Genomic DNA, 24,424 nt, shown 5'->3' with positions numbered 1-24,424 from the left:
CAAGCAGCAGCTAAGTACACTCTTATTTAAGGGATTATTTGCCGAGAAAAATTAAGGCTTTATAGATTGAGGTTTTGACTCATGAGGATACTCGCCAGCAGTTTCACCTACACAAAAAAGAAGAATATCTTTTAAGGTAAACACTGAGCGACCCGACTCAAGCAACAGTTTTATCCGCTAGAGTCGAGTATCTGAAGTCTTGCCCTCATTTAAGTGAGATACATGATAGAGATTTTGCTTGCTAGTAGTAGATTTGTATAGCATACTACTACAATGAAATTTCAAAAGGACACTCCAACATGAAACCACTGAATTGGAATGCATCAAAATGCTTGACACCATCATTGTAGGCCTGAATAGAGACCCAGAATTCATGGCACACTATAGGTGTGAATGAATTTAACTACTCTGAGATTATCCTGTCTTCGTTCTCTCTCTCCCTGCCGTACCTGTCAATTAGCTGAACTATGCAGCCATTATCTCTTTCTTTTCACACCCTCCCTGCATTTTCTAATTCTTTATTTTGCATTTCTCTCCCTTCCTCATTCATCTTCCTTATATATACTTCATGCATCTGACACAGTGGTCCTCGATATTATTTTGCCTCAAACTGGTTAGTCTATAAGATGCCACCTGCCTCTGTCAATTTTGATATACTAGACTAACAGAATTGCCCCTTTTTATGAGTTGGACTTTGTGTTCTAATGATTTTATATGGAATTGATATTTGCACATCACCTTGAGAGGTTTATACAACTGGGGAAGCAAATCAAAAAAAATCTTTAGCATTAAAAAAAAAATGGATGGAGATGGTCCAAAGGGTAGCTACTAAAACGGTCAACAGTTTAATCATAAAGCATATGGAAGTCAGACTTAAAAGACCTAAATATGTATACCCTGGAATAAAGAAGAGACCAGAAAGATTGATGATGTGTAATTTTATAAAGTTTTTTTTCTATGTATAATGGCTGTTTTACATGCAGAAAAGAACTTTTATAAAACTGTGCATAAAGGAGTAAATTCAAGAAAGGCCACTTAAAGTTAGGCACCAAAATTTCATGTGCTCAGTGTGAATTCTATAACGGCAATTAATTGCTTAATTGCCATTACAGAATACTAGGGTAGGTTGGCATTTACATATCAACATTTAGGTGTGACCACTTTGAGGTCAAACAAGATGTAATTATTCTGACTGATGGGTGGCGTCATTCGATGGAGCAGATACGGTAATGGTTATCGTGGGAATTACCACGGTAATGGAAACATTTTTTTAAAACCTTATGGTACTACTACAGTAACTGTAGTATGTTACGTGGTAGAACCACAGGAGCTGGGACCGCAACTGGTTTTTATCTCGCGGTAATGGGGATAAAAGGTTTACCGCCCCTCACCCAAGCCTCAGTAGGCCCTCCCTGGGCCTACCTTAACATGCCCTGGTGATGTAGTGGTCTCATCAGGGGCAGGAAAGAACCCCATTCTTTGCTGCCGCTGCTCTGGCCAGTATTGCCGTGTCTTCAAAATGGCTGCCGAGATTTCAAGTGGAAGTCTCGGCAGCTGTTTTTAAGAAACAGTGACACTGGTCAGAGCAGCAGCAGCAGGCAGGAAAGATGTAGTTTTTTCCTGCCCTGAAGAAGTACTCATAAAGTGCATCCCTGCCCAACGCTGAATCGGTGAATGCGCAGGAGGGAGTATGGGTGGATGGAGTGTGAACGCCTCACATATCTTATTAATATATTTGCTTGATATGTACCAACCCAGCCTCTATGATTAAGCCAAGGGGCCCTGTAAAATGTAGCTGCAATGTCAGTGGTGAGGAAGAGATGGTCCCCATTTGTGAAATAGTTGTTTGTTTGAAGTACACTGCAAGGTAAATTTGAGATTTAGAAAGAAGGCAAAAAGCTTTCCTCTTTCCAGGGGATTAGGGTTGAAGTTTGGCTTTGGCAGGTGGCATATTGAGCCACCATACATCAACAAGCTCTAAAAGACCTCGGGCTATCTTGGGCCTGCTACATTTTTTTGTTGCCTCTGTATTCTATGTTTTATACTTTTTGTATGATTCCTAGGACAAGAATTGTGTTCATGCTATGTTATTTTGAGGAGGGTGGAGAGAAGGGTTTTAAGGGACAGGAGCGGGGGTCTTTGAATTGAGATATTAAGTCAGTAGAAAGAGGAAGGTGAGGTAACTAGGAGAGGTGTGGAATGTGCAAGTGACTATGGGAAGAGGGTGCGTATGGTGGTTATTTGTGTGTGAATGGTTCTTGAATGTTTTGTGGGGTGGGAGGACAAGGGTGTTATTGAGGAGTGCTCCCACTGCCCGGGCTGATCTTATCTGTTTCAGGGTCTAATGATGACCTATGCCCCTGGGAGCTTTGCTGGGAGGTGCCTGGGGCAGCCTATTTGGGAAAGAAACTGCGCTTCCTTTCTTATGGGAGTTGGCTGATCTGTGTATAGTATACCTTAATGTAGATATGCTGCATTTGCCAATAAAAAGAACAAAGGTTCTCCTAGCATGCACAGAGAGCGCACAGGTTTAGTGTTTATATAGGAGGTTCATTTAACAGGAGGGAACGCGTGTCTGGTTAAAAAAGGATTGGGTAGGTGATGTTTATGTAGCAGCATAAAAATGGTAGACGAATGGTGTGGCAATTCTTGTTAACAAAAAAACTAATGCCCACACCCCACACTGTCTTCAGGACCCCTGCAGTGTATACTCCTAATATATATTCACATACAAAAAAATTTTCAAATTGTTTGCTGAATTTGACATTTACCAACTAGGAGTCCGCAGGAAACTTAACAAGCAACCCTACTATTGATAGGAAGCCTTCTGGAAGATTCCCCTTTACATCGACCATACAGTGGTGAACTTCATATTAGAAGGATTTTTTTTTTTGACATTTATATCCCACATTATCCCAAGCAAACTTGGATTCAGTGTGGTTTACATTTGAAAATACAGTGAGACACAGAATGCTAAAGTTCAGTAACATCACGGAGCTGGGAAAAAGATAGATGGAGTTGGGGGGGCTCAAAAAGGTGTATGGAGTGTGGGTGCAGGGAGGGGGGTGAAAATTGCATAAAATCTTCCTTTCAGCTTTGAGTGGGGAGATGCAGGGAAGAAAATTGTCTGTGGGAATGGTGAGGGGACGGCAGTGAGGATGGACAATGCAGGGACAGTGAGAGGATCGAGTGAGGACAGGAAACGTTTGGTTGCATGAAGGGAATGGGGATGAATGTTTTGTCTCCATGTCACTCTCTAACAGTAACCATTTCCTAGCAACTTTCTAGAAGCATGTGAGAGCAAAGTGCCACACATGCTTATGTCTTTGTACATACTGTCATCATGTGGGACCAGGTCATCATCTTCATTCCACAGAGTAACGAGGACACGGTTTCTTTGCCTCCCCCTCAGCTCATGTCTTTCTCTGTCACAGTCTGTGCCATAGTTTTGCTTCTTTGTGTAAGTGTCGTGTGGGGCCAGATTCCTTGCCCTTTTTTGTTTGTTTGTTTTACTCAGGTTTTTGGCACTTTGAATTTCTTTATTTTCTGCAGCTCCTTAGGCTCAAAATCGAGCCATTTGATTTCACCTCAGCTGCTTTTCTGGATATTGGTTTTAAGAAGTGCAACAGGACCATGTCCCTTATAAACACCCATAATTGGTGCCTGGGGTCCAATCATAATCCTCTTTTTCAAACTCTGTTACTAGAAGTCAAAATGAGGACTTAAAGGTTGTTAGAAGCAGCACAAATTAAATTTTAGCACCGACAAGTCCGGTCCATCAACTTCAGTATCGGAAGCATCAGTCTCAATGGTTCCAGGAGCTGCATTAGATACTGGGGATGCATCGAGCATCAGTGGCACCCATCGAGATTGGACATCCTCCAATCCTATCCCAAGATCGAGGAAGGATTCATCTTTCTCCTTATTGGTTGAATAGAGGTCAAGAAGTATTGGTATCATTCTCCCCCCCCCCCCCCCCCCCCCCCCCCCCCCCCAAGCATGGTGTAGAGAGCACTGAAGCATCAAAGTTTTTGATACTCTCGAAGTGCCCCTGACGTGAGAGCAGCTCACCCAGGAATCAAACTGGGAGTAACAGCCTCAATTGAGCAGAGACTAGGTCACCAATTCAGCCCCATTGACTTCCACGCCCATCAAGATAAAAGTGCACTGCACACTCTGGACTGCAAGACAGCCTTGTTTTATTTGACCCCAAAAGGATGGGGACTGCTATCGGTAAATGCACCCTTTCAAATTGACTCGCACACTGCATCTCCTATATTTATGTCCAGGCTGGGCTATCTCTGCAGGATCATGTCACAGCTCACAATGTCAGAGCCATAGCTACTTCAGTAGCCCCACCTGAGGTTAGGCTCCATTGAGGCAATTTGCAGGACCTGCACCATGAATTTCAGGTCCACACTTTCAGATCTCACTACTGTTTGGAACAGGACTTCCAATATGACGCCAGTTTATAATTTAATTTGGGGTCTAGACTCCAACTCACCCCGTAGGCCTTGTTTCTTTTTTTTTCTAATCTGTCCAAAAAAAATAGGGAAACAAAGGTCCACGCTTTGCTTTATTCTGCCCTGGAGACCATTCACTTTGTGGACACAGCGCATTTAGTCTGTGCCTTGTTTAAGGGTTTTGTGCTTTCTGCATCCCTGTTGTACTTCTTAAGCATTTTGACCCCTGAGTAAGGCTTGTTGCCGAAACACGGACCGTGTAGGGTACCAATAAACTGTTTTGACGCTGTTACTTCCTGTTTGGGCTGGTCATTTGGACTTGGTTCTGCTTCCACCCTTTGGTGGTGTGCAAAAAAAAATTATGTATATAGATATATATATATATATATGGATTTATTTACCGCCTTTTTGAAGGAATTCACTCAAGGTGGTGTACAGTAAGATTAGATCAAACATGAGAAATAGGCAATTACAACAGTAAACATAACATACACTACTACTACTAATAATAATAATAACTTTTATACACAGGACTTTTGAACAATGTTTAGGCAAATAGAATAATTCTATGTATAATAACAAAGTCAATGAATATCTTTTTGTCGATAATGTATCTAAATAGAGAATCTGAGTGCTTGATAGTCAAGCTTCAACCCCCTGTGTGCAAAATATCCATAAGTTGTCAATAAAAATGATGAAAATAAATGTAACCCTAACCTTCAGTTGGGGCTTGCTGACCAAGCTCCTGAATCAGGGACCAGGGTCCACAAAACATTAGATGAGTAGGGTGCAGGCCAGGGCTGGGCTAAATCCCAGTAGGCTGTGGGGTCTTCAGCCATCACTTTCATCTCTGTATCACTGTTCACAAAATACACTCTCTCTCTGGTTAAGGTTTAACATTCAAATAACTTTACTAACAATTTGCAACAGTCCAACAAGTACAATAGCAGCAAGTATATAGTATGTTGGGGCTTGCCTGTTGCAGGCCTTTTTTCTTTCTTTATTTATTTTGGACAACCTGATAGCTAGGTATTCTCATCTGTCAGAACAATGGCATTGTGCTTGTTCTCGGAGAAAGCGAAGTTGCTAACGTAGCAGGTGTTCTCGGAGGACTGCAGGATGCTTATTCTGACTGCCCTGCCCACCTCCCATGGAGTTTATAAAATAAACTGACCTCCCACAAGACAATGGAGGGTGGGAAGACACATGCATGTGCAGTGCATGCTCTCAGATACTTCTAGAAAGTTGCTGGGGAGTGCTTACCATGCTGGGCTCCATCTGATGACAATACTCATCAGAATAAGCATCCTACTGCCCTTGGAGAACACCCGCTACAGGCGTGTAGCTGCTTTACACCATGTCTGTGAGAGGCAGAAATGTGCACGCTTAAATGAGGTACCTTGCACACATAACTGTAGTATTATATAAATCTGCATTAGAATAGTTGGAATGCCAGTCACCCACCAATGCCCCTCCCATGTGACTGCACCCATTTGCAGTTATGTACTAGACAATTTACGCATGTCTTTATAGAACAGTCACAGGTCACTTATGTAATTAACTTCAAATGTTCATGTTCATCCTTATTTGATATACTGTCGCAAGGACATACATTCTCAGTGGTTTACAATGATTTAAAAAAAAAAAAAAATGTCCACAAGTGGAGCATAGCAGGAAAAGAACTACAAATTCAGTAGTAAAGAGGAAAAAGAAAAAGGGATGATACAATTGTCCACAGAGGAGGGTAAAAGCAGTGGAGAACTACAGCAAAGGGTGCAGACTCAGTGCTCCAACGTGGACTCCCAGTGGCACAAAGAGACAGGAGTAATATCAGTTGGGACTGACAGTTGTCTGTCTAAACAGGTGGGTCTTAAGGGCTGCCTTATACCAGTATTTCCCAAGTCCGGTCCTGGAGTACCCCTTGCCAATCAGTTTTTCCAGGATATCCACAATGAATATGCATGAAACAGATTTGCATATAATTGAGGCAGTATATGCAAATCAAGTTCATGCATATTCATTGTGGATATCCTGGAAAATCTGACTGGCATGGGGTACTCCAGGACCGGACTTGGGAAACACGGCCTTATACGCTTAGTTAATTAGTGCCAATTAATGCAAGTTAAGGACAGTTATTGATTATTGTCAAGTAATTATGCTATGTAGATAACTGGTACTATTCTATAATTTATAGAATTAGAGGAATAATGTAGGTGCACCTGCCTAGTGCAGTCTGTGTGCAGACATTCCTGGTATAGTAGTTTGGGCAGGTTGGGAGGCAGAGCTGTGATTGTATATGTGTGTATTATGAAATATGCAAGTATATACATGAGGGTAATTTTTATAAAGCGTTTTTTCCATTGATATATGCTGCTTTATAAAATACTACCTCACCCGCCACATACAAGTATGCGCAGTGATATGCCATATGTATATGCGACTCAGAGGTAGGTGTGGTCAGTGTGGATTTTGGGTGAAGTATGGGTGGTCTCGATTTTATTCACACTTGTAGGTTGGTGCAAATGTACATTGTATAATTATATATGTGATTTCTGCAGCTCTTACGGGGCAATTTATCTTGCCTTCTTGACCTCCCAATCTAGGTCAGCTGTTCTAAAATTGTGCTTGTAGAGTACATCCATACATTTACTCCTTTTCTGGAGAAGAAATAAGTCTGTATGTGGATATTTGTATGCTGTTGGGGCTGAATCTGGAAACCTATTTTACAAAAAGCTTAAAGTAGGTGCCTTTTGATTTCTCAATAGACGATGTTGTTATAAAATTACCGCTTAATACTTCCAAGATATAAACGTAGAAGCAGTGAGCCTCTTTCAATGGCTAGAAGGCCATGGAACACGGGATCGTAAGATTAGGGTAAAAGGGAGTAGACTCAGAAGATACCTAAGGAAGTATTTCTTTTTTAAAAATGGTGTAGATGCACAGAAGGACAATACCTGAATTCAGTAAAGCATGGTACAAGCATAGAGGACCTTTGAGAGAGAGGAAAGGATTGTAGAACTGAGCAGTTGGTGTAAAATGTGCAGACTGGACAGATTGTTTGTTCTTTATCTGCTGTCAGTTTTTCCATTTCTGTTACCTCTTTTATGAAGAAGATAACTTCTTCTCTTCTCCAGTTTAGCAGACCCGCTTCTGTCTCCAAGACCACTTTGAACAGATACATCCGTTAGCTGCCTCTATTCTCAAACTTCGTTCATCCTTTTTCTGACTTTACCATTCGTATCTGACATTTTTCCTTGACTGTTCTTTGATTCTGGAACAATTTCTCCCTCCCTAAGCTTTTTACCATTTCTCCTATAAAGATCTTTTTAAAGCATATATCTTTACTACTGGTATTTCTAATATTATCCTTTGTTTATCATTCTCTCTTTCTATAAATTATGCTAGTAATTTAATTCATGTATGATACTTGTTTGTATTTTATATGCAGGTTGCTTTGAATAAAATGAATCGGTACAATTATTGCAATAAGTGTAATAAGACAACTTTTCCTTTGACTTTGGCAGTTTTGCTTATCCAAAACTGATAGAGAACAATTTGAAAGAGAAGAAGTACCAGAATCCCAGCATGAAATTCTTAGAAAGGCTGCTAAAGATTTACCAATCTACACAACAACAACTTCAAAAGGCAAGTAGCAGGAGTATGGGATGTGATCTGCTTTTATTTCCTATGAGAAATCTGTTATACTTCCTGTTTCAGCTCTTCCCCTCCCAGGCAGCAATGTGCAAGGAACAAGAGGGGAACGAGCAAAGCTGAAAGAGATGGAGTAGAACAGAAAAATAATCAATTTCTAGCAGCAACTCCTACCGGCAGAGGGAGACTGAGAACTACTGACTAACAATACGGTATAAGCCACTGTGCAACCCTTACTCCTTCAGTATTTCTCAGTCTCCCAACATAGGTAGGTGCAGGTCTGTGCAGCTCTGATTTGTGTGTCTTTGAGGCTGCATGTTGTTTGGCCCCATTGTGCATATTTTATTTCTCCTCTCTGGAACAGGAACTTTACAAGGGCTTAAAAGCAGAACCAAAAAAGAATTAAAATTCAGGGGTGCTCAGTCTTAAGTAGAGGAGCATTTAGGGGTATCGGCCTGTGTGGTCCCTGCACCCCCGGGGGTGTAGTCTCTGGGTCTCTCAACCCCCCGCCCTTTGGGACGTACTATGCCTCAGCCTATTACCTGGATTGCCTGGCTTGTGTCGGGGGGGGGGGGGGGGGGGTGGGACTGGAGCTCCGCCAGACCTCCAGCCCCGTGTAGCCGGCTTGAGGTGGGGATTCGGGTCTCCTGCAGGGGAGAATGGGATGGGGGGGGGTGTGCTAATATGCGAATGCATGCTGGACAGGGCTCTCCATTCCTCCCCAATGTTCCACAAACCCTAACACCAGGTCCAAGCTGGCATAGGGTTTGTCTTGTGCAGTGTGCTAATGTTTGGCACACTGCCCACTGATCATTGAGGAGGAATATGCTTAGTAACTAACTGAGAACCAACAGACTATTACTCCTCAGAAACAAATCTGGTAGCAGGTTGGTGGTGACAGGCCTGTCCAAGAAGGCCTTGGAAATATACATGACCCAATATTGGGGCAACATCCTCACTAATTTTTGTAGCATTGTACAGTATTGCAGTGCTGGAGGTAAGATTGTGAAGCTTGCAGGAGGGCTCAGGTATAGGATTATTTGCCCAGGATGGTAGAGACCCAAAAAGGAAGATGGCAAAAAGATGATTTAGATAAAGATGTTATCCTACAAGAAGTTAAGCTATTATGGCAGACAGCTGGGATATGAACCAAGAAAAACTGGGTAGGTTGCATGGGTTATTTGGTCTTTATCTGCTATCATCTAATATGGCAGCTTTAGTCTTTTCCTATATGGGTTTAGTAGTGTATCTAATATATGAACACATTTCTTTAGAGAGGTAAAAAATGAATAATAAGATATTATTTTAAAATAAATGCAAGAAAGTGCAAATTAAAAAGGAATGTATGCAACACCAGGTGAACATATTGAAAATGTTGCATGTGTGTGTGTGTGTGGATAACCCAGTGCAGTGACCTGTGAAAAACCAGATTAGAATTTGTTTTTCTCTTTCAATGAATACAGCTATCCGATATTGTGACAGATGCCAACTAATTAAACCTGATCGATGTCATCACTGTTCTGCCTGTGACATGTAAGTCACTTTCTGCTGTTCTGAGTGATCCACTCCCTTGGAAATGCACTTGCTTTCACTTGTTTTTTTTTGGATTACAATTTTTTATAGTTTTTCAATTTACATCTAACATACATTTACTTATGTTTCAGCAAATGTACTTATATTTTTACCTTCCACAAGTGACTGATGGATGATCGTATATAATGTCCAAATCACACAGGCAAAAAAAAAAAAACCCTAACAGAAATGCTTTAAAAAAACCAAAACATTACAGCAGCTAACATACAAAAATATAACATTTTCACTTTCAAAATACTGCATTTAAGCGTCTCCTAAAATAGTGTTACAAGTGTGGAAATGAAGCTTCCACGCCGTTCTTCATGTCAGGCTGAAATCTATGGCCTACTTGACAAACAACTGCAGTAACGTTATCACTTTAGAAATTTCCTTCTCTTTTCCTCCACTGTTTGTTGTCCATGTCTTGTACACAATCGGGAAGTTCTGGTACCACAAAGCCATCAGTCAATTTATAATAAACTATTGTCGAGTCCGACTCCACAATAGCTAGAATGACAGCCATGGGGGTGTTTTGTTTATTCTCAGTTTCACAAGCTACTTCCATAATCTTTCTTATCCTCTCCTGGCTGTATGACACCGAGACAGGGGTCGGCACCACCACCTGGGAGTTCTGTGCTTCTCTCTCACGACCATATAGGCATATCATCTGCAGTTCTGCTATACCTCGACATGTCACTTCCCACCAGTTCCTAGCTTCCAAGAGATCCAGGTATACCAAGAATGCTGCATACACTTGAGTGGTGTCAGCTACATCTAAGGCCATCATCTCCAGTAACCAAAGAGATGAAAGGACAGCGAGCAGTCAAACAGGAACCTGGAGTTGTTTGAGACTAGGGAAAATACTTATGGCGTTCTCAGGAGAAAATGAAGGGAAAGTATACTTCCCAGGATCAGAGATATTAAGACACATCCACTTGACTGTCCTCAACACCTTGCTTTCATTTGTTGAGAAACTAGTTAAGGTGACATGGTACTTCTGATTGTAAAGAGAGCCTAGCAGCGCTTTCTATTTCCTGCAGAATTGAAATTTGAAATGGGTAAGAGACTGAGAGAAATAAGAAATTGGTCTTTGTAAAACTTTCTCCATCCTCAGTGGAGGCATTCCCAGGGGTGAGGTCTGGTAGGGTTCAGGAGCCTGGAGATCAACAGGCCATGTAGTGGGGCCAGGGTGCAATCAGGAATTTCACTGCCTGCATCTCCTCATTCCTGTACAGCTCTTTCAAGCTTCCCACTGGCATGAAGTTTCACAGCAAGTAAGGAATAAGGGACCCATGATGCCAAGGAAGGCAGAAGAGTTAGGTCTGCAAGGACAGCCCATACTTAGGGCCATGCAAACATGAGCCTGTCTTCTTCCTCAGGAGACTGAACAGCTTCCCATTCAACATCCCTTCCACCCTATGTAGTGTGATTGAGAACATGCACAACAGTTTCAGGGAATCCTCAGTGAGGGAGGGTGGATGCAAGAGCATCACAACTTAGGGTGGGGGCCTTCAGGTCCAGCTGTGAGGCCAGTTACCCATAATGTCTGTGCCAATGAGCAGGTTATCTGTGAGACTAGCTTCACTTGAAGAGATCTGACCATTTTGTCTACAAGTGGTGCCACTGTAGGGTCAGCATAGGTCAGGCCAGCAGCATGGTCTGTGCCGATGAAATACCAAGCATTGTTGCAGGTTATGAACTGCTAGCTGTAGGACAGTCAAAGCCTTGTTGATGCCACAGGCAACAATACCCTTGCGTAAAGACAATTATTACCAGCCACTAATGGACATTGGTGTCAAAGGTTTACACCCTATTGATCTCTGTGATCATACAGAGGACATTATAAGCTGGATATGATGGGGGTGAAGGGAGGAGAGGGAAGGAAGAGGACAAATACATGTATAGGATACAAATTTGTATTTGTCCATGTTATGACAAAATCGTTACATCCTATTGATCTCTGTGATCATACAGAGGACATTATAAACTGGATAGGGTGGGAGTGGGGGGAGGAGAGGGAAGGAAGAGGCCAAATACATGTATAGGATATAAATTTGTATTCATGTTATCACAAAATCTAATATGTTAATTTTTTCTATCTTGAGTATTAATAATAAAACTGTAGCTAGTTGTATCCACTAAATACCCATGAGGGGCATTTTTGAAAGGTTGTCCAAGTATGAATTAGGATGCCCTCGTGAAGTCGGCCAAAATCAGGTAGGTATAATCGAAAAATAGTATGGACGTCCTTAGACATTCCATTATCGCAGTGCGAAACGCCCAAATCAGGGTGCCCATCTTCCAGAACCGCCAAAGGATGCCCCCAACATTCATTCTTGTCAACATTTGTCATATGGTCCTTGTGGAGTGAGCTGGAGGGTGCCAGTGCTTAGGGTTGCCTGGTGGAGGAGGTATAGTTTGGGCAGATCCATGCTGCACTTACCTAGGAGCCATCTGCCGGTGATCTCCCATTGCTCAAACCTGCGGAAGATTCCTGAGTGCTGCAATATATAGGCATCATGGGTGGAACCTGGGTATCGGGCACACGCGTCTAGAATCTCCCCCTGGGCGTCACACACAACTTGCATATTGAGTGAGTGGAATGCTTCCCTGTTCCTATAAGTGGCCTTGTGCCCCGGGGGGGGGGGGGGGGGGGGGGGGTCTGAGTGCAACATGTGTGTAGTCAATGGCACCTATGACCAAGGGGAAGCGAGCTATGGCGTAGATGTCAGCCATGTGTTCTGCAGGGCCTGGGGGGGTGGTGGGGAAGGTGATGTACTCAGAGGTGTGGGTAAGGAAGGCATCAAGGAACTGGGTGAGGCAGTTAGAAATGGAAGGCTGGGTGAGACCTGTGTTCACAGATAGGACAGACTGGAAACTCCCAGTGGCCAGAAAAAAAAGAGAAGCAGTGATCTTTAGGTGCACAGGGATGGGGTTGTTCCTACGGGTCCTGGGTTGCAGGAGGAGTTTGAGCTGGTCACAAAGGTACTGAATGGCAGCCCTTTCAAAGCGGTACCTAGTGAGACACTGCAGGTCAGTGAGGTGTAGGAAACTGCTACGGGGCCTGAAAACTCTGGGGCATGAGTACCTTCTGCGTTGCCTCCCCTCTTCCTCCAACATGTAAGCCACCAGTGCATTTAGGGGAAGATGCACTAAAAAATCGTTAAAGCCCTTCCCTTACCGATTCCCTTAGCGAATCGGTAAGGAAAAGGAATGCAAATGAGCTGCTCATTGTAGCTCACTTGCATTCTCTATTCCGTCGGTAAACAGTTGGCTGGTCGAGCATGCGCAGAGCAACCTAGCGTTATGCTGGCTGCTCTGCGCATGCCAAATATGCCTCTGTGCTGCCCGAAAGGAAGACGCCGCACCGCTTACCCCCTCCATGGCCTGTTGCAGGAAGGCTCCGATGCAGCTCGATCCTAGAAGGAGGGTGCAGTTGAGGACATCCATCCAAAAAGACGTCTTTTTGGATGTCCTTCCCCCCCCCCCCCCCCCCCCCCCCCCCCCCCCCCGCAATAATAAAACGTCCTTTTTGGACATGCTTCACTCAGCTGAGAGACCTGGAAGTCTCAGAGCCAATCAGCTAAACGCGATGTGATTGGCTCAGAGACTTCCAGGTCTCTCAGCTGAGTGAAGCATGTCCAAAAGGACGTTTTTATTATTGCGGGGGGGGGGGGGGGGAGGACGTCCAAAAAGGACGTCTTTTTGGATGGACGTCCTCAACTGCACTCTCCTGCTAGGATCGAGTCGCATTGGAGCCTTCCTGCAGCAAGCCGTGGAGGGGGTGAGCGGCACGGCGTCTTCCTTTTGGGCGGCACAGGTTTTATGTTTCAATAATTTTTATTAGAGAAATACCAAAACAACAATTCCCACAAGCAGCTTGTCATTACAGTCGACTAATTGTTTCAGCGCCTCTATTGGTATAAGCGAACATGTTTAGCATCATATATGAACTGCTCTAGTAACTTTTTACATTTTCTCCTCACCTCTCCCTCTCACAGGTACAGTCCACAGTCCGTGTAGTCTTGCTCTCAGTTTAAGGTCCATGTTACATATTCATTATTTGCCCTCTAGCATGAGGTGTTAGTGTAAGCCAAACGAGGTCCAGCAGTTCCAAAAGGCTTTTATGAACTGTGGCTTCTGACCTCTCAATCTCGTTCTCTCCTCCGTTCGGAGTAGGTGGATCATTTGTCCTCTCCATTGGGATACTTTGGGGCTTTCCGGCGAAAGCCAGGCCACTAGAATTGTTTTCTTCGCCACCATTATAGATCTGGCAATGAATGAACGGCACCCCCTTGGGAGGCGGCCCACCAGCCGCGGTTGCCCGACCAGGAGCTTGGCTTCTACTGTCCATTGTACATCCCAAATCACTGCGATCTGTTGGGCCAGTTCTTTTCAAAACCTACCCACCCGCGGGCATCTCCAAAACATATGGCCTAACGATGCCCCTTCCGCTTTGCATTTGGGGCATGCTCCATCTGGCGATAGTCCCATATGAAATGCTCTTCTAGGTGGGATGTATGCCCTCAGAACAAACTTAAATTGCAGCTCCCAGTAGTATGCTTGGTCCGCGTTTCTTACGATACCCAGGCAGGTGCTCCTTTACCATTGTCGCCGATATTTCTGTCCCCAGCTCCGCACTCCACAGCATGCTAGTGTTCCATAATCTGGTTCTTTTGCCATGTCCTTTAAATGCCTGTGATAGTACGTCAATGGGACTTTCTTTTGTGCCCCAACGATGAGCGCGGAGCCCAACTGTTCTTGCACGTCTTCTGCCATGGCCTCCTGCGGGAAACTGGCGATATAATGTTGTAGCTGGTAATAATGGAGCCAATCTGCTGGGTTTAGGGTGTATTGTGTCTGGAGCTCGGCCCAAGTTTTGGTTTTACCCTCTGTATCTATCGCCTGCAGTAGGTATTCTAGTCCTTTGTCCTTCCAGCGAGCAAAAGCTGTATGATGTTGGCCAGGCGGGAATTCTGGATTGCCGCAAATTGGGGAGATATGGAGTCACCCGGACGAAAATCTGTGGTGTCGGCACAACCAGCGCCACGCCGCCTGCGCAGCTGGCAAAAGCTGCGCTGCAACCAACAAGTTTGGTTCTCCCTTGCTACCCTGGTGGAGCAGGTAGCTAATATGGGTCTGCCCAGTCTCTTGTAATTCCAATCGGGTGGGAGTGAAATATTGTGTTTGCCTTAGCCAATCGTTCAAATGTCTCAAGCCAATTGCTATCGTCATGTAACGTAAGTTTAACAGTCCCATTCCTCCATATTCCACCGGCAAATGAAGGGTGGTCAACGCTATTCTTGGTTTTTTCTTGGCCCATAGAAATGCCTGTAGGATCTTGTTATGCCTCTTTTCATCTGCCCTGGTTAAGTATAAGGGCAGCGTCTGGAACACATACAGCCATCGGGGTATTATCACCATATTGTAGAGGGCTATCCTGCCTGAAAGCGACAGGGGAAGCCCCTGCCACATCTGCAGGCTAGGTCTCGTGTCATCCATCAGCTTTCTCACGTCCAATCATACACTTGTAGAAGCTCTTGGGGTATTCTAACTCCCAGGTACTTTACTACCTCTGTCTCCCAGTCTATAGGTAAGGCCAACCTCTGTTTTATGTCATCGCCCTGAAGAACTTCCAGGGCTTTAGATTTTTGTATGTTCAGTGTGTAGCCTGACAGTGTCCCAAAGTCCTGGATCACCTTTAAGATCCTGGGGATTGCCCTTTCGGGATCTTGGGTGATCACCAGAAGATCATCGGCAAAAGCCAGAGCCTTAACCGTACCTCCCGCTAGAAGAACTCCCCTAATCTTCCCATCCTCCCGTAGGGCGCAAAGCAAGGGTTCCATCGCCAGGACAAAGAGGAGGGGAGAGAGCGGGCAACCCTGCCGGGTCCCTTGTCGGATCTCAATGGGGTTCCCTTTACTCCATTTACCAGAACTGCTGCCCTGGGACAAGTGTACAATGCCCTCAGTGCATCTGCAAACCACCCCTGGATTCCCATATATGTCAGCAGCTCGAACAGGTACCCCCAGTCCACCTTGTCGAATGCCTTTTGGCATCTAGACTAAGTATCAATGCTGGTTCCTGGTCCTGCTGGCATTTTTGCCATCACCAACAGTAAGCGCCTGACATTGGTGCCTGCCTGTTTGTTTCTCAGAAAACCCACTTGCTCTTCCCCCACGAGTTCAGGAAGTAATTGTCCCAGGCGTGTTGCTAGAATGCGGGCCAGAATTTTGTATCCACATTTATCAGGGAAATAGGCCGGTAAGATCCTGGCTGTGTCTCGTCTTTTCCGGACTTGTGTATCAATGTTATCAGGGCCCCATTTGCATAAGGGGGAAATTCCCTGTCTTCAATTGTCTGTTCCAAGTGTCTCCCAATGCCTCGAGTCCGGGCTGCGGTAGGGTCTTATAGTAGTCCCCCATTAAGCCATCCGGCCCTGGGCCCAATTCAGGGCCAGGGCATTATGGTATCCTGTAGTTCCTGTCCTGTTATTGGGTTGTTTAATAGGCTATGTGATGTGGTTGCAACTTGGGCCATGCCAACCTGTTTCAAGTAGCTCGTTAATCTTCCCTGGTCCCGGGTTGGCATGCCCTCATAGAGCGTACTAAAGTATCTGTGAAAGATCTTCCCTATGTCCTCGCTTCTGTGTTTTATCCCCCCACCCAGGTCTTGGATTGCTGTTATTACTTTCCTGGAGTTTCCCGCTGCTGCCAGTCTGGCTAATAGGGTACCAGCCCTATTCCCAAATCTCTGAAGTTTGCATTTATAGTAAATCAGCGATCTCCTAGTTTGCTGGTGAATTAAGGTATTAAGTGCTACTTGGGCCACTAAGTACTGTTCTTTAGTGACTCCATTCGGAGATCTTATGTATTTTCGTTTGGCTTTCTGAAGTTGTGTTTCTAAATGTAAAATCGCCCTCGCCCTTTTTTTCTTCCGGGCCTGTACAAAAGCTATAATGTCCCCCCGTAATACCGCTTTGGAGGCCATCCAATAGAGTTTTGGGTTGTTCATATGCTGTTTGTTAAACCTCTCATATTCCCCCCATCTTGCGTGTTAAGTATTGTACAAATTCCCTCTCTCCATGTAGGTACCCCGGGTATCTCCACCCTCCTTGATGTTGGTAATGTTCTGGGGCTTCCAAATCCAACCAAATGAGTGCGTGATCTGAGATCTCTATGGGCCCTATACCAGTGGCATTCACCCATGAGAAGGCCTGTCTATCTACGAGTATGTAATCTATTCTTGTGCTGGTACCATGGGCCCTCGAGAGGTGTGTATAATCTTTGGTTTCTGGGTGTAGGGCTCGCCACGCATCCACCAAGTTCAAGGTGCGCATGAATGTAGGAGTGCCCGTTTCTTACTCCCTCCCTGTGGTGCTTCTCTGGGATTCGTTGTATCTAGCCCCGGGTCTGCTATTAAGTTAAAATCCCCACACACCAGTAGTTTCAGCGCCGGTGAGGGCGTGCATTGTTTTATTATGGCTTGGAAGAAGACGGGTATAAGTATTTGGTCCATACAGGGAGACCACTAAGAAGTCCCTATTCTGGAGCCACAAACGTACTATGATGTATCTCCCTTGGGTATCTGCTTGAATGAGCTTTGCCTTTGCTGCTACTTCCTTTTCTTATTATATCGCTACACCCCGCTTCCTACCTCCGCTGACACTGAGAACACCTCCCCCAACCATGCTCTTTTCAATTTGCTGTGTTCCTCCCTCCGTGAGATGGGTCTCCTGCAAGCAGGCAACATCCGCCTTATGCCTCTGCAAGGCCTGTAATATTTTTGATCTTTCACTGGCGTGGCTATTCCTCCTACGTTCCACGAAATGATGCGTGTCACCCTAACCATCCCTGTGGGCTGTTTATGGTATGTTGTGTGTTACTCTCAGTTGTTAGGTCTGGGGCCCGGGCGCCCAGCCTCGCCCGACTCCCCTTTGAACTGCAGTTGTGGGTAGGTTCTAGCCGTTGCTCTGCTCTCAGGCTTCTGCGCTCTTCCTTATAGGTGTGGTTTTGGCTGCTCGGCTATCCCTTATTAGACTAAATTGTGTCCTCCTCCTGTCTCTTTCTGTCCTCTGCCTTTCTCTACCTTTTTTGACTGCGGAACCCTCCTGTGAGTCTGCTCCCTCCCACTTCCCTCCCTCCTCCCCGTCCGCCCTCCCCTGTCTAGTCCTACCCTGCCCCTCCCCCTCCAGCCCCCATGTCCTCGACCCCCTAGTAACCCCATCCACCCTGTGGTGCAAGATCATGGGGCACAGGTTTTTATTAAGTGAAGGACATCCAAAAGGAATGTCTTTGGAGTGGGGGGGGGGGGGGGGGTTTTAGGGTGACTTTTTTTCTTCCGATTTGCCCTAACGAGAGGTGTAGACCTCCCGTTAGGTTTTTCACGGTAAGAGGATCGGAAAACTGTAGTGCATCTCATTATATAGCCTTTGGATCATCTGCATTCTGTTTTCATTAGCTGCTACCGTGATCGGAAAATGGCTTGGAGAAGCCTTTAGTGCATGCCATGGTTAACTACTTGCTTGTTAATGGCTCGTTAAGTTTAGCGCATCTGGCCCTTAGTGCCTCCATTTCCCCACACTGCAGGTGCAATGCAGTGCCACCAGTGCTCACCTCTCCCTACTTGGTGAAACACAGCAGCAACAAACAGAAGCTGACACTCACTCTCCCACCATTGACAAACAATGCGGTCACACACAGCAGAACTACACTGCAAGCACTCTCTGACCCACTACAAACTCTCCTGCCACACCCTCTAGCCACTCACTCTCCAAGTAGCAAACGACAGTCTTCACAAACACACTGCAGCAGTACACAGGACAAAGAGACAAACAGAGACTACAAACAGGTAAGGGAATGAATTATGAACTTGGGGACAGTGAATTGGAGAGGGATAGGGAGAGGGGATGGGGGGAGATAAAGGAAGGAGTAGTGGTGACTGGGTTTGGGGACTAGAAGGGGTAGGGAAAGCTGAAAAGGTATAAAACACAAATGAGGCAGGTGAGGGTGAAACACGTTCCGACTTCGGCACACAGACAAAGGTAACAGGTACTCAACAAACTCAGCTTTCTCTCCCAACAACGCTCTCGCCACTCTCCAACTGCACAAAATCGCTAATGGGTCTAAAGACGACTTCCCCTTACCCTAGTCGCTTTTATTTCAGGTCTAACTAAGGAAGCCCATATTCCAACCCATGCAAAACCATTTCGCTAGCCGTTATACGCTGGGGGCAACCATCTCGTAACGCCGCCCGTAACATGCCCCTAACACACCCCTTGTGGGGACGACCATAGATGGGTGTCCTCGCGCTGAGGACGCCCTTACGGCCCTGTTTCGATTATTGGATTTGGGTGACCTTTCACGGGGACGCCCATGTACCTTTTGTGTCGCTTTTTGGACGCCCTTTTTCTTTCGAAATGAGCCTGCATGTGATCAGAAACATTACCAGGTGGTAGCATGCCGTTCTGTGTCCCTGCTATGTATTTTTTCACATATATTGTACAGTAATGCATAACTGCATAAAATGACTAAGTTATGAGTGTTATATCCCAGGAGTTGCATGTATGTTCAGCTTATAAAACATATCTCATACAAAATAAACACCAGACTAAATTAATTTTTATAAAAATGGACCATCAGAGGTGATACTCAGAAGTTAATAGTTTTCACCGAGATTGATTCACCGTCTTCCTCATAGGTTCATATACTTTTTACTAATTTTGTTCTAATCTAAATTGAACAATGTTTTAATTGTTATATCAATTTCTCAAAATGTTATAAAAATAGAATGCTCATCTTTCTGAGCAAACTGTCAGTATGGGGACTCATATCTGACATGAAATCATGTTTGTGTAAAGCTGAACCAAGGAGTGTCCCCTTTAGATTTCTTAACCATCTTACAAATATGGCAGCATGCATAATCTAAGGGACACTCCTTGATATAGCTTTATACAAAACATGATTTCATGTCGGATATGAGTCCCTATGCTGACAGTTTGCTCAGAAAGATGAGCATTTTATTTTTATAGAATTTTGAGATATTGAAAAATTTATTTTTATATATATCAATTTAGATTAGAATAAAATTAGTAAAGAGTATATGGACCTGTGACGAAGAGGATGAATAAATCTCAGTGAAAAGTATGGTCCAATGTTACAAAAATTAATTTAGTCTGATCTTCATTTTGTATGAGATTTATCTGAAGATCTCCCTTGACTGTAGATATTGCATACAATTATTTGTCAATACAGTTATTCATAACTTAAGCACGTACATTCCACACAAATTAGGCAGCCAGTTAGAGGTTTTAGAGAATTTTATTACAGCTACCTAACTTGTCCAGCAGGTTTACACATAAGTTACACCAGTTTCCTTAGGAAAAGTGCAATTTGGGAAATGTAGGGTGAGATATAAGATTAGAGACCACAAAGAAGTAAACAACCATGAATGTATGATTTTTGCCTCTCTATTGTCTTATTTCACCAACTATGAATAGAGAGATGATTGGCATGAATTATTTTGGCAACCTATGTAAAAATGGTCATATCAGTATAGTTATCTACATTTGAGAGCTTATTTGTGTAGACAGTCTCCTGTGTTAACCTTCTTGGCCTACTGAAAGTGACATAGGTGTCACCTTTCCAGGAAGTTGTAACCATGCCAGAAATACATTTGTGGAAGTAGGAAGGCAAAACCAGAAATAAAGTAATAAACCAAATCTTTGGGGGGGGGGGGGGGGGGGGGTTCTAAGTAAATTAGAGTGATTGGCTCATGTAGCAGGAGGTAAAAATAGATATGAAATTATTGACTGAAGTAAATTTTAGTTAATGCAATTATGAATTAAACACTACTAATCTATGTATCATATTGGAGACGCCATACATTCTGTGAATGACTGGTCTCTTATCTTGCTCTACCTGTATTTTTACAAGAAAGTGCAGAGAAAACTGTGGTGTAGTACATTTTTTAATATGAAATCTGGACTCAGTAACTTGGGGGTAGTGGTAGATCGGACTGGTGTGATTAGACCACTGGAACAGTTGATCCCTAATGAGTCATTAGGCTGAGGAGACACCTTTGCCTACTGCCAATTGAAGCATTATGTACAATCTTTAGACAAGTCGTCTCTGAATTACAAGTTAGGGGAAAAGATTCAGACACTATTTGAGGAGGCCTCGGAAGAGGCTCCTTCAATCTCTGGCCTCCAGAAGAAATTATGGTCTTTGACACCTGACAAAGATTTGACACAGCTCAGACGCAGATTGGAAGTGGATGTGGGATGTGATCTCGCCTACTGGGATATTACAGCCCACCTCAAAGGTATTTTGCAAATAATTAGTGGGGCGGGGTACAGAGAATGTGCATATCGAGTCATACACAGGGCATATTTCTCACAAGTGCAGTTGTTTAGAGCGGGGGGAATTGACTCGCCTACTTGTATGAAATGTAATTTAGCTGATAACACACTATACCATGGTTTATGGGAATGTGGGATTATAAGATGTTTTTGGAAACGGGCGGTAGCTTTCTTTCCTTGATGTTGCCAGGACGGGTACAAGGCACACCTCAGCAGTTGGTGTTGGACTGTCCTGGTTCACTCAGGGGGCTAAAAAGCGGAGAAAGTCCTGCTGTGTAGAAAGCTTTGTTTGCTAGCTCAAAAATGTATTCTGCAAAAATGGACTGTTCCGGATAGACCTGAATTCTGGCACTGGCGCAACCAGGTGCATCAACTAATGACTTGGGAGAGGCGCAAGAGGCCAGGGGTTCCTTTAACGGAAATCACGATTTTTAAAGATTTGGAGTCCTCTATAGCCAAACTCACGCAGAGAGGTAGAAGTCTCATCCTTAACAAATTATGACTGAGGACTTTGAGGTTCCATTGATGCCTTTAGACGGTTTATAGGGAGAGTAAAGTGGGGGTGTGGAGGTTGTGGGGGGGGTGGTAAGATTATGTAAAAGTTTGATGTTGCTTTAGCAAAAAGTTTTGTTATGGTTTATAGAGATATAAAATTGGCGACTGTTATTGATTTAAATGTTGTGGATTGTGACATCAATAAAAAGTTAAATCATAAAATGAAATCTGAATAGTTTCCTAAAGATTATTTCTGTACTGCTATAAATTTTTTCTATTAGTATCATTGAGCTGAGATTATTTAATTAAATTATGATTTCAAATGCATTTAAACGTAGACTATAAATTTCTTTTCTTTTAGATGCGTGCTAAAAATGGATCATCATTGTCCTTGGTAAGTTGCCCGAGAATCTTATGGAATCAAAATAGAAATTCCTTACACATATATATGCAAATTGTATAAAGATTCAGAGCAGTAAGGTTTTATTGTGTTAAGAAAATATTTGCTGCATTTGTTAATAGAAATAAAACGAAAGGAAATAAGGAGATACCTTCGAAACCTTGTCAAAAAATGTATCTAGTCCACTAACAGGCTTATTTTCGAAAGAGAAGGGCGCCCATCTTCCAACACAAATCGGGAGATGAGCGTCCTTCTCTCAGGGTCGCCCAAATCGGCCTAATCGAAAGCCGATTTTGGGTGCCCTCAACTGCTTTCCGTCGCAGGGACGACCAAAGCTCACGGGCGTGTCGGCAGCGTAGCGAAGGCGGAACTGGGGCGTGCTTAAGAGATAGGTGTCCTCGGGCCGATAATGGAAAAAAGAAGGGCGTCCCTGACGAGCACTTGTCGACTTTACTTGGTCCATTTTTTCTTGCGACCAAGCCTCAAAAAGGTGCCCGAATTGACCAGATGAACACCGGAGGGCATCAGGGATGACCTCCCCTTACTCCCCCAGTGGTCACCAACCCCCTCCCACCCTAAAATAAAACTTTAAAAAAATGTTTTGCCAGCCTCAAATGTCATACCCTGCTCCATGACAGCAGTATGCAGGTCCCTGGAGCAGTTTTAGTGGGTGCAGTGCACTTCAGGCAGGTGGACCCAGGCCCATCCCCCCTACCTGTTACCCCTATGGTGGTACATGTGAGCCCTTCAAAACCCACCAGAAACCTACTGTACCCACATGTAGGTGCCCCTCTTCACCCCTTAGGGCTATGGTAGTGGTGTACAGTTGTGGGGAGTGGGTTTTTGAAGGGGTTTGGGGGGCTCAGCACACAAGGTAAGGGAGCTGTGCACCTGGGAGCAATTTCTGAAGTCCACTGTAGTGCCCCTAGGGTGCCCTGTCCTGGCATGTGAGGGGTCTAGTGCACTACGAATTTCTGAGATGGGCATCCTTGGTTTCCATTATCGCAGAAAGCCGGGGACGACCATCTCTAAGGATGACCTAAGAACGACCATCTCTAAGGTCGACCTAAATGTTGAGATTTGGGCGTCCCGACCGTATTATCGAAACAAAGATGGAGTGTGTATGTGAGGGAGAATGAGTGAGAGAGAGACAGACAGAGTGTGTGTTTGTGTCAGAGAGAGTGTGGGAGACACAGTGTGTGTGTGTGTGTGTGAGAGAGAGTGTATTTGAGAGAGAGAGAGTGTGTGTGTGTGAGAGAAAGTGAAGCCTTGAAGCATTCGTTCCCTCTGTAAGGCTCCATCTCCTCAATTGACAACACGTAGTTCTAGAACGTTGCAGGAATGCTTCAAGGCTTGAAGGCTTCACTTTCTCCGCTTCAGAATGTTGGAGGTGCGTTTTATTATATAGGATGTGTACCTGGGACCTTTTATGTGATGCAGTACCCCCTAGGCTGCCCCACTGCTCTGCTGGGATGTTTTTGTGGCCAATCTAGTAAGACTGCTGGCTCCCAGACATCCCAGTGTCTTGCTTTTTTGCATTTTTCCCTTTTGTTTGAAAATGACCCTTAAAGATGCACTGAAAACAAAAACATTTAAAATAGGGTGATTTTCAAACCATAAAAAGAGATGTTTTTCTAGTTCGAAAATGACCGTATTTGGCACTGGAGTTTTGGACATTTTTTGCAAAACGTTCAAAATTGGGTTTGGATATCATATTGAAAATGCCCTTCCACATCTTTTTGGACATTTAATATATGAATCCTGTTATGAAATTACTTTTCAGAATGTAAAGAATACCTTGGAATATTTGTGTACTCTGTGAAGTTCACCTTTCCCTTATGAGACAAAATGGGATTGTGTTGTCCTATACCATAAAATTTTCAGTCTCCCCAATCTATCATTTATGGCAGGTATTTTTATTATGATATGACTGATTTCACATGTAAATGCATTAAGGAATGTAGAATTAGCTTAGTAGCATAAATTACTCAGTCTTTCTTGTAAGTATAGTTTTTCATTTGTAATTTCCATGTATTGTTTTAACCTTATACCCTACTTCTTTTCTAGGGTGAATAATTGTGTGGGATTTTCTAATTACAAGTTCTTCCTTCTATTTTTAACATACTCCTTGTTGTACTGTCTGTTCATTGCTGCCACTGTTCTACAGTACTTCATAAGTTTTGGACAGTAAGTTTTATTTCCTTTTTAAAGTTTGCATGCAGTGAAAATGTTACCATTTTTATAGATATATATGATTCATTCTTCTTGCAAACCCATATCTGAGAATAGATCATATAAGGTACATTTTCAGTGGAATGGCTGCTGTTATCTGCTGTTTGTCTGCTGCAGCTTAAATATACAAGTTATACAGAGCACAGATGAATTTCGCCATTGTCCATATAGCTTTAAATCCTGCCCCTGGAATGCCCATAAGTTCACCCTAATTTTGACAAATACATTTCCACATGTAAAGCTGTTTTACTT

At 43.9% G+C, this 24,424-nt stretch overlaps 1 protein-coding gene across 1 annotated transcript in view; it reads left to right on the top strand.

Annotated features, from left to right (window-relative positions):
- The window catches only part of ZDHHC20 (zinc finger DHHC-type containing 20), a 170,555-nt gene that overhangs the window by 68,343 nt on the left and 77,788 nt on the right, over positions 1–24,424 (top strand). Inside the window, 4 exon segments of the mRNA XM_030200304.1 lie at positions 7,984–8,108; positions 9,578–9,647; positions 21,902–21,934; positions 24,008–24,117. Of these exon segments, the coding sequence (XP_030056164.1) occupies positions 7,984–8,108; positions 9,578–9,647; positions 21,902–21,934; positions 24,008–24,117 (338 nt within the window).

This window comes from Microcaecilia unicolor, chromosome 4, assembly GCF_901765095.1.
Source record: "Microcaecilia unicolor chromosome 4, aMicUni1.1, whole genome shotgun sequence".
Lineage (NCBI taxonomy): Eukaryota > Metazoa > Chordata > Amphibia > Gymnophiona > Siphonopidae > Microcaecilia > Microcaecilia unicolor.
Note: the sequence above shows the minus strand (reverse complement) of the source record. Positions and strands in the feature narration are given on the sequence as shown.